The 11129-nt window shown below is 37.6% G+C and overlaps 1 protein-coding gene across 1 annotated transcript; it reads left to right on the top strand.

Annotated features, from left to right (window-relative positions):
* The first annotated feature begins 4371 nt into the window (after positions 1-4371).
* LOC119238195 (olfactory receptor 4N2-like) lies at positions 4372-10225 on the top strand. The gene is made up of 2 exons (XM_037501904.1): positions 4372-4449; positions 9290-10225. The coding sequence occupies exons 1-2, from the start codon at positions 4411-4413 to the stop codon at positions 10223-10225; spliced, it is 975 nt and encodes a 324-aa protein (XP_037357801.1). The 5' UTR covers positions 4372-4410.
* Positions 10226-11129: the final 904 nt, after the last annotated feature.

The raw sequence follows: 11129 nt of genomic DNA, 5'->3' as shown, positions 1-11129 counted from the left end.
CTAACTTTTTTTCCTATGCTTAAGCAATAATATAAAACAGCACACCAGTGCAACAGAAGCCGCTCTTTATTTTATTTTTTTTTTTGAATTGCCACTTTGAGTTTTTATTGTTTATTTTTTTTTTACTCGTTAATTGAAGTATTTATTTATTTATTTATTTTTATTTATTTATTTATTTATTTTTTATTTTAAATTTTATTTTTATATTCCCCCATACAATTGCAACACCCCATTCTGACCCCAATCCTTCCCCTCCCGCCCCCCACCCCCCAAAAAGTGTCTCTGGTTCATAGTTTTTTGTTGATTTTGATTTTCACTTTCTTATATTCATTTTCCTGGTCCCTTATTTAAGTTTTCTAGATTCCTGCTATGAGTGAGACCATCCAGTATTTTTCTTTTTCTTTTTGGCTTATTTCGCTGAGCATGATCCCTTCCAGCGCCATCCATGTTGTTGCAAATTGCATGTGTTTATCTTTTTTGAATGCTGAGTAATATTCCATGGTATATATGTACCACATCTTCTTGATCCAGTCATCTATTTTTGGGCATTTGGGTTGTTTCCAAAGCTTAGCTATTGTAAACAGTGCTGCTATAAACATAGGGGTGCAGGTGCTCTTTGGAATTGATGTTTCTGTGTCCTTTGGGTAAATACCTAGGAGTGGAATTGCTGGATCATATGGAAGCTCTATGTTTAGTAGGTCCAGAAATCTCCACACAGCTCTCCATAGTGGTTGGACCAGTTTGCACTCCCACCAACAGTGAAGAAGAGTTCCTTTTTCTCCACACCCTCGCCAACATTTGTTGTTGCTAGTTTTTTTAATATGTGCCATTCTCACTGGTGTGAGATGGTATCTCATGGTAGTTTTGATTTGCATTTCCCTGATTACAAGTGATGTTGAACATTTTTTCATATGTCTGTTGGCCATTTGCATTTCCTCTTCAGAGAAGTTTCTTTTTAGCTCTTCTGCCCATTTTTTGACTGGATTATTTTCTTTGTTGTTGCTGAGTCTCATCAGCTCTTTGCAGATTTTTGTGATCAGTCCTTTATCATTAGTGTTGGGTGCAAAAATGTTCTCCCAGTTGGTGGGGTTTCTCTTTGTTTTTGTTATTGTCTCTTTTGCTGTGCAGAAGCTCTTTAATTTGATGTAGTCCCAGCTGTTTATCTTTGCCTTCACTATCACTGCTTTGGGTGATGTGTCTGTAAAGATGTCTTTGATGTGCAAATCCCGTAGTGTTTCGCCTATATTTCCTTCTATGTATTTTATGGTTTCAGGTCTTATGTCTAGTTCTTTGATCCATTTTGAGTTGATTTTTGTGTATGGTGTGAGGTAGTGGTCAAGATTCATTCTTTTGCATGTAGCGACCCAGTTTTCCCAGCACCATTTATTGAACAAACTTTCTTTGCTCCAATGCATAGTCTTTGCTCCTTTGTCAAAGATTAGTTGACCATAAATCTGTGGGTTTATTTCTGGATTTTCTATTCGATTCCATTGGTCTGTATGTCTGTTCTTGTTCCAATACCATGCAGTTTTGATGATTATGGCTTTGTAGTATAGTTTGAAGTCTGGGAGTGTGATGCCTCCATTTCCTTCCATCTATGACAAGCCAACAGCCAGTATCATTCTCAATGGTGAAAAGCTGAAAGCAATTCCATTAAGATCTGGAACAAGACAAGGATGTCCACTCTCACCACTGCTTTTCAATATAATACTGGAAGTCCTAGCCAGAGCAATAAGACAAGAGAAAGACATCCAAGGAATCCAAATAGGAAAAGAAGAAGTCAAACTATCACTATTTGCAGATGATATGATAATATACATAGAGAACCCCAAAATCTCCACAGAAAAACTAATTCAACTCATCAATCAATTCAGTAAAGTGGCAGGATACAAAATCAACACGCAAAAGTCAGTAGCCTTCCTATACACAAACAATAAATCTGAAGAAGAAGAAATCAAAAAAACCATCCCTTTTATTATCAAAACAAAAAAAATCAAATATTTGGGAATAAATCTAACAAAAGAGGTAAAGGACCTATACAAAGAAAACTATAAAACACTTTTAAAAGAAATAGAAGAAGACACAAAGAAATGGAAAGACATCCCCTGCTCATGGATTGGAAGAATAAACATTATTAAAATGGCCATCCTACCAAAAGCAATATACAGATTCAATACTATTCCAATCAAAATCTCAATGGCATTCTTCAAAGAAATAGAACAATTATTGATGAAATTCATATGGAATCACCAAAAACCCCGAATAGCCAAAGCTCTACTGAGAAGCCGCTCTTTAATAATGACTGTTGGTTATAAGTTATACTTCGGTGCTTCAGTTTTTACATTACAAAAAAGAGGAAGCATATTTGGTGAAGTGAATAATTATTTTATGTTTGATGGGTTTTGTTTTATCTAGCAGTTTCAGATTCAATATTAGACATTAAGTCTAATTTTGTAATAATCTTATTCCCACTGCCACCTTGAAATGGCAGTGTGGTTCATTTTAGGAAGCAAGCATACCCATTTCTCGGATTGCTGCATCTTCTTTCCACCCTCTTGAAACAGTAGGTAAAGCATGGGCAGTGGTGTAATGGCATCTGGTCAGACAGAAGAATTTTTTTATAGGGCCCTGTGTTGTTGTATGTTTGGTTGTTTACTTATACATGAAAGATTAAGCTGTCTAGACTTTGTTTTTTAAAATGTTTATTTATATATTTTTGTAGAAGAACTGGGGTCTAGGACAGAGGTACGGGTTTGAGAGGATTCACTCAGAGGCAGAGTGGGGAGCAGAACAGGCAGATTTACTGTAATACACTGCTTAGGGTAGGGGTGCAGTGAGAGAGACAAGCACACATGTGGTTTAGCTCCATGGCTGGGGATTGAACTCAGGCCGTAGTGGTCATAGGCGCCAAGGCTTAACACCACTAAACCACCAGGGAGGCCCTGTATAGGCTTTGGTTGAGGAAAATAATGTCCATTCACTACACATGAAGCCCTAGGATTTCTCTGATGGACTAAAACTAAAATATTGCCACATCAGCATACCTGATATTAGACTAAGTTTCCAGGTTGGCTAGATTTCTCAATAATAAAATTAGCTAGAAATAACAGGCTATATATCTTATTACCAGTCTAAAATTGGACTGAACTCAGCAGTAGCTGCCCATGTTGTTTACTAAGGCAGATAGATGTTTAGGGGAAAGACTAATTCATTGTTAAATTTCATACAAAATGGAAATTTGTGATGTTGACGTATTGAGAGTTTGGTCTCAGGCTATGACACAATTCACACTGTTTTAATGTCTCTAATTTTCAGGTCATCATTTACTCTTCCCCTGTCTTAGTTTGTCGATTGTACCCTAATGCAATCTCTTACTGACAGAGATCAACTGATGATTTTGAAAGCTGTAATGTAAGTCTAGTTCAATACTATTTGGAGTAATTATAATTTCTTTATTTTTTTGTAGCCATATTATGAAAAAAACTGAAGAAATGGAACCTGCCAATTATACCAGGGTGACAGAATTTGTTCTCACTGGCCTATCCCAGGCGCGGGAGGTTCAACTAGTCCTATTTGTTGTATTTTTATCCTTCTATTTGTTTGTCCTTCCAGTAAATATTCTTATTATTTTTACTGTCAGGCTTGACCCTCACCTAACTTCACCCATGTATTTTTTGTTGGCTAATCTGGCATTCCTTGACATTTGGTATTCCTCCATCACAGCCCCTAAAATGCTAGTAGATTTCTTTGTGGAAAGGAAGATAATTTCCTTTGGTGGGTGCATTGCACAGCTCTTCTTCTTACATTTTGTTGGCGCCTCAGAGATGTTCTTGCTCACAGTAATGGCCTTTGACCGCTATGCTGCTATCTGCCGTCCCCTCCACTATGCTACCATCATGAACCGACGTCTCTGCTGTGTCCTGGTGGCAGTCTCCTGGATGGGGGGCTTCATTCATTCTATAATACAGGTGGCTCTTATTATTCGGCTTCCCTTCTGTGGACCCAATGAACTAGACAATTACTTCTGTGACATCACACAGGTTGTCCGGATTGCCTGTTCCAACACTTTCTCAGAGGAGTTGGTGATGATCTTTAGCAGCGGTCTGATCTCTGTGGTATGCTTCATTGCTCTCCTAATGTCCTATGCCTTCCTCTTGGTCATGCTCAAGAAACACTCAGGCTCAGGTGAGAGTACGAGTCGGGCCGTATCTACCTGCTATTCCCACATCACCATCGTGGTGCTAATGTTTGGGCCATCCATCTACATTTATGCTCGTCCATTTGACTCTTTTTCCCTAGATAAAGTGGTGTCTGTGTTCCATACAGTGATATTCCCTTTACTTAATCCTATCATCTACACATTGCGAAACAAAGAAATAAAGACAGCCATGAGGAAGTTGGTCAGCAGATATGTTTTATGTAAAGAGAAGCGACCCACATCAAGAAACAGTAAGTAATTGTGAAGGTGTGGAGAAAAAGGATCCCTTATACACTGTTGGTGGGAATGTAGACTGATCCAGTCCTATGGAATCAGTATGGAGGTTTATTGAAATATTAAAAATAGATCCACCATTAGATCCAATAATCACACTACCATCTTCCTAAAGAATGCAAAATACCAATTAAAAGGGATATATGCACTCCTATATTCAGTGCAATACTATTTACAATAACCAATTATGGAAACAACCTAACTGCCCAAGGACAGAAGAATGGCTTAAGATGTGATATGTATGCACAATGGAATACTACACACCTATAAAAAGGTGAAATCTTGACATTTGTGACAAGGATGCAACTAGAGGGGATTATGCTAAGTGCAATAAGTCAGAAAGACTGTGACAAATACCAGATGGTTTTACTCATATGTGGAATATGGAGAAACAGTCAAAACCATACAAAAACAAACTTAGCAATCTAACTGTAGATTTGAGGCTACAAGAGGAGAGGAAGAGGGTGGGGTCCAAAGGGTGGAGGGGGCCAATGGACTATGGTACAGGGCTGTGGGTGCCTTGGTGGAGGTTGTGGTGTGATAACATACACCTGAAGAGTTGTGACCCTCTGATCACATGCAGTGTCATAAGCCAATGTTACCTCAGTAAAAAATGTAATTAAAATAAAACATTAAGAAGAAAATCCTAGTCCTTTTTACTATTTCTCTAAAATATATTATTGGTATAAAATCTTCTCCTGTCCCACCTCCTGGTCTAAACTACCATCATCTCTTGTCAGTAGTACTCCTTGCTTCTACCCTTTGCTTTCTACTACCCATTCTTTACTAGTAGCCATAATAATCTTTTTGAAATGTAGATCAGATAATGGTGCTCTTCTGCTTCTAACATCTCACATAGAATAATGACTGAATGCCCTTTGTCTATGACTGACTCTTCTCTGACTTACCTTACACACTGTTTTTTCCCATTGTTAGCTACTATCTTGCCACACGGGCCTTTCTGCTGCTTTCTCTTCATTTCTTCTTACCAGTGCACCATCCCTTTCTTGCTTCGTTGCTTTTATCAACTCTTCTTTCATATCTTCACATGTTGGGATATTCTAGACATTCAGAACTCAGCTGAATGCCACTTCCTAACAAGGCTCTTCAGGCCTGCTTACCCAGCAGTCTCTTCCCTCCCTTTGCAGTGTATCACTGTTTTTCTGACACAGCATTCCTCACCATCAGATGTTCTCTCAGATGTGTTTGTTTATTGCTTGTCTCCATGAATTAGAAATTACAGTTTCCCAGAACAGGGGCCTTTTTAAAAAACAACAAAAAAACCCTCACTCAATACAGCCTGGCTTATGATTTTAGTTCTAAGATCATCTAAAAAAACACATCCTTTTCCATGAAAAATAAGAAGTCTCCATTCTGAGGATTAGCTTATATCTTAAGATTAGTTTTATTTTAGGTATTGTGGCAAACATTAGGAATCAAGTTCACTGACTATATCTACAGATATGAAACAAATCACATTTTAAAAAGTCTTTGGTGGCATTAAAGACTGTAACATAGTCCAAAATGGGGATTTCTCTCCCCATATTTCTCCATATATTTCACTTCTTGTTTCTTTTTAATAATACCTTTCTTTTTTTTTTCTTTTTCTTTTCTTTTCTTTTTTTTTTTTTTTTTTTTGTGGGACTGTTGCCGGTGGCCAGGGATGGAACTGGCGCTGCAGAGGCTGCGGGCAGCCTTGCAACCCAGTGCTCAACCGCTGCGACACCAGGGGAGGCCCAGTAATACCTTTCCTTCTTATTTGTATATATGGTTTTACAGAATGTAGTTCTGTGCTTTGCCTTTTCATATTCATTTCCTATTTTCATAATATGATCTGTGCATTTGTTCCTATTTAATTTTCCCCTCCCTGTTGTCTATATTTTTGTCATCTTTTTCCCCCCCTCCATTTTTCCTATTTCCCACTCCTCCTACTCCTATTTCTCTAAATAATCATATTAGAATGAAGTATGGCTGATAAGCATGGAGTTCATTTAAAATTTATGTATAGTATTTTAATTTTTTAGATAGCTAGGAAGTGCTTTTTTAAAAAAAAACAAAATCAAGTCTACTAAAATTTAATTTATGTTGCTTTCTACTACATGTTCATAGTTATTTTCCATCTGTTTAATAACATTCAACTGAAAAAGAAATAGTTCTTCATCATCGCTGAAGCAGAGCCAAGGAGACAATTACTCCAAAAATGAAAATCATCAAATACCAAGCCCACAATAAGATCTAGTTAGGAGAACATCTCCACTATTGGAATTAGTCATCCCTTCAACATGCAGTTTCTTTATCTAAGAAGGATTTTGTAAAGGAGTCTTTGTGAATATCATTATTTTCTCTTTGCTTGTCCCTTTGTCACCAGAAATGTTTAATCTAACTCATTTAGCACGTATTTGACCACAGTATTTCCTTGCTTTTTATACCAGTAATCTACTGTCAACTACGCTGCTGTTTTCTTTTTGAATTGCAGCATACAATATAAAAACTTTTTTTTTTTGTAATTTTTTTTTTATTTTTAGAGAACATTACTTTATTCACTATTGTAAAAGATGAGGAAATCAGCAGTTATAGACATCTACTACTTTCCCCCAATTTTAAATTTTTCTTATTTATTGTTTTTACATCAGCAAGGTTTATATAAAAACTTTCTGTGACTTTCTACTCACTCAGACCTAATAAACATGTTTGTAATTTAATTACCTCTGTCACTGATGGAATGTAGATGTAAGAACCCAGAAGTGACACAGTGTCTCTTTAACTGATAAATATTTGAGTATTTGTACCCAATAGATCTCTAGTTTAATTCTTTGATTATATCTTGTTGGCATTCTAATAATTCCCATTGAAAGTGTACCATAGCTTTGTTAGCCTTCAAATTCCCAAAGTACATTTTCTGTTGCGTCACAAATTGGCCGTGTATTTCAACATGTAAGAGGCCCCTCTGTGAGAAGAGATATTTGAGAACAAAACAGGAATAATCAGTTATTGTTTGTTCCATTACATGATGATGTCTGCTGTGTGAGAGTAGTGTTGGATTGCTGGAAAGGTAAATGTTTTTGTCATTCTTCGTATTTATAAGGAAAGGAAAGAAGGTATGAGTGGAAATAGATATAATGACTCTTAAGTGTAGCATCTGCTGTCCTAGAATGCAAAGGTCATAATTATAGCAGAAATAAACTAATTGATGAAGCCTGGATTCATTAATACGGTAGCACTTTTTATCTGTTCTCAACAATATAACTCTAATTCTTCCTGATATTTAATATTACTTTATTGGGGTTATAGAAAGCCTTTGAATTGGAGTAGTTAATACTTGGTCGTAACTTTACACAAATGTGAGGGATGTTAATGATAATGAATTCAATCATTAAAGAGTCAACGAAAGAACAGAAATATATGATAGGGAGTAAAATTCAAGGCACAATGGAAGAGTCTGCAACTGTTAACCATAATTTCTTTTACATCTTAAAGACACACACAGAGAGTGTGAAATAACCAACTGTGTAATGCCGTGCTAGGTGCACAGTAAGGAGGAAGTAGAGAGAGATTTCTGAGTTATATTGCTAACAGCAAGATTTTTGCACAGAAAGAATGATAAATATTAAAGTCAATGAATGCTAATTAATAAAAAAGAAAAGGAAAGAAGGAAGGAGGGAGGGAGGGAAGGACAAAGAAAGGAAGGAAGGAACAGAAGAACTAATTTGGATGATTCCATCTGCAAATTTTTGACCTTTATTTTGTTGAGGAAACAATGTGTGTGCTGTGCATGTGTACACATGTATGCATACATGTGTACACAGACAGCATGTGTACACAGAGACCCTTCTTTTCCTCCTCTGTACACACCATGTTCCACAACACTATTTAAAAACAACTGAGAATATGTGAAATATTGTTCTATGGCTCTAGTTCAAGGGTCTTCAAGATTTAAAAATTTTTATCTCGGAAATAAACAAATTTCGAGCATGCACAAGCAAACTGTTTTTTTATTTTATATTCAATTATACCATGTTTCTGTGTAAACTATAATACTTTCAAAAAATAGAGCTTCAATGAATGGGACATAGCAATACAGGTACACAAATTTTACTGTTGTTGTTTTCATAACATAAATTTTTATATAGATTAGATGAGCTCATTTTCAATTTGGAGACCACTGTACAAACAAGGTCTCAAATCTTAATAACTCCAAAATGACTAGAATTCTTTTTATTTAGGTCAAGATGATGGGTTGATATTCTGTAGAGAAAAAGGAGATATTTTAAATAAATATAGTTTGCTTTATTTTTTACATTCTAGGTCAACTTTTCTAAGGGATGTTTTATATATAATAAATGTACACATTGCTGTATGGCTTTAATAGTTCAATAAATTTTGACAAACAGATACTGTAACTATTATCGAGACACAGCATATTTTGTCACTTACAAAAAAACATTCTTCTTTGTTGTCAATCATTCCCCTACCACATCTCCCATTCAAATAAAAGACAGCTGTGGCTGTCTTTTCTCATTTGGAAAAACTGTCACATGTCTCATGTAAATCATAAGCAAATCCAGGACAGGGCAGTACCTAGTACTGTATGAGAGAACAGTTACCTAGGAGCACAAGACAGAAGCAGAAGTATGTGTCTTCATGACCAGGGTGTTGGCAGCTAGAAAATACAGAACCAAACCTAGGTTGTAGCAGAGTTAATGTTTAACACAGATGTGGCATACACTGTTTTCAGTTCAAGAACTATGACAGATGGAAGAGATATAAATAAAATCTGTACTCCTTGATGTTCTATAGGCAGAAGAGATGGAGAAAGAAAATAGCACACTGGTGACAGAATTCATCTTCCTTGGCCTGACCCAGTCTCCAAATATTCAGCTCCTAGTCTTTGTGTTGATCTTAATTTTCTATCTCATCATCCTCCCTGGAAACTTCCTCATCATCCTCACCATCAAGTTAGACCCTGGCCTCTCTGCTCCCCTCTACTTCTTTCTGGGCAACTTGGCCTTCCTGGATGCATCCTACTCCTTCATTGTGGCTCCCAGGATGCTGGTGGACTTCCTTTCTGAGAAGAAGGTAATCTCCTATAGAGGCTGCATCACTCAGCTCTTTTTCTTGCATTTCCTTGGAGGGGGGGAGGGTTTACTCCTAGTTGTGATGGCCTTTGACTGCTATATCGCCATCTGCCGGCCTTTGTACTACTCAACTGTCATGAACCCTAGAACTTGCTGTGTATTGCTGTTGGCTCTGTGGTTTGGAGGCTTTATCCACTCCATTATTCAGGTGGTGCTCATCCTCCGTTTGCCCTTCTGTGGCCCAAACCAGCTGGATAACTTCTTCTGTGATGTGCCGCAGGTCATCAAGCTGGCCTGCACAGACACCTTCGTGGTGGAGCTCCTGATGGTCTTCAACAGTGGTCTCCTCACCCTCCTGTGCTTCGTGGGGCTTCTGTCCTCCTATGCGGTCATCCTCTGCCATGTACGTGGGTCGGCTTCTGACAGGAAGAGCAAGGCCATGTCCACGTGCACCACCCACGTCATTATCATATTTCTCATGTTTGGACCTGCTATTTTCATCTACACTCGCCCCTTCAGAACCTTACCAGCTGACAAGGTGGTTGCCTTTTTCCACACAGTCATCTTTCCATTGATGAACCCTGTAATTTATACCCTTCGCAACCAGGAAGTAAAATCTTCTATGAGGAGGTTATTGAGTCGGCATGTGGTTTGTTGAATAGATTTTATAATAAGAAGCCAAGAAGGGGGAATTATGGCTGAAAAATCATTCATTCATTTGATATTGTTTTTTATGGAATGCTTCCTATTTGTCAAGTACTATTATGGGCACGGGGGAGAATAATGAGAATGTCAATTTGCTATGTTTAAAGAATTATAAAAGAAACGTCAGACTGGTTGGAGTATTATGAGTAAGTGTGAGAGACATAGGAGTGCATGGGTCAAATAACTAGGGATTTTAGGCTTGAATTAGGAGTTTTTTTCCTCTATTCTAATTAAGGTAAAAATTCTTCTTGATATTTTGAATAAGAATGATCATTTACAATAGTTTCTTCTGTGGTTTAGAATAATCTTCAGGGTGAAGATCAAAACATCATTAAAAGCATGATGTTAGGGCCTTCCCTGGTGGCGCAGTGGTTGAGCACTGGACTGCAAAGCTGCCCGCAGCCTCTGCAGCGCCGGTTTGAACCCCGGCTGCCTGCGAGAGTCCCACATGGCGCACAGACCTCTCCTGCTGCCTGCTGCTCCCCTCAGCAGTGTACTTCGTGAGCCTACCTGTTTTGTTCTCCGCTCTGGCTCTGGTGAATTCTCTCACCCTCCCGCGCTACTGACTGTACCCAGTGCTTGTATAAATAAATTTTTTTTTTTAAAGCCCAATGTTATACTGCAGATCTGTTTTGAAAAACTCTCTCTGTCTCTCTTTCTTCCTTACCCCCCCCCCATTCCCAGCCAAATTTGGCAGAGAAGAAAGAAAGGAAGATAATTGGTTTTATGGGAAAAGGTTATGAAATTATTTCACTTGATTTTCTTTCAGAGCTTCGTGATTATCACTAAGGGATTTTTTTTTTTTTACAGAACACCTTTTATGTTAAGACTTACCCTCAATTGATTTCACTCTTATT

This window comes from Talpa occidentalis, unplaced genomic scaffold (assembly GCF_014898055.3).
Source record: "Talpa occidentalis isolate TD23 unplaced genomic scaffold, MPIMG_talOcc4v2.1 talOcc4.11, whole genome shotgun sequence".
In the NCBI taxonomy this organism is placed as follows: Eukaryota; Metazoa; Chordata; class Mammalia; order Eulipotyphla; family Talpidae; genus Talpa; species Talpa occidentalis.
Note: the sequence above shows the minus strand (reverse complement) of the source record. Positions and strands in the feature narration are given on the sequence as shown.

What these genes read in the sequence shown, in the direction of transcription:
- LOC119238195 (XM_037501904.1), top strand. Translation starts at nt 4,411, where the DNA reads ATGTTTTATGTAAAGAGAAGCGACCCACATCAAGAAACA. An exon ending in GCGACCCACATCAAGAAACA is followed by an intron (nt 4,450 to 9,289) that starts GTAAGTAATTGT and finishes GATGTTCTATAG; the next exon opens with GCAGAAGAGATGGAGAAAGA.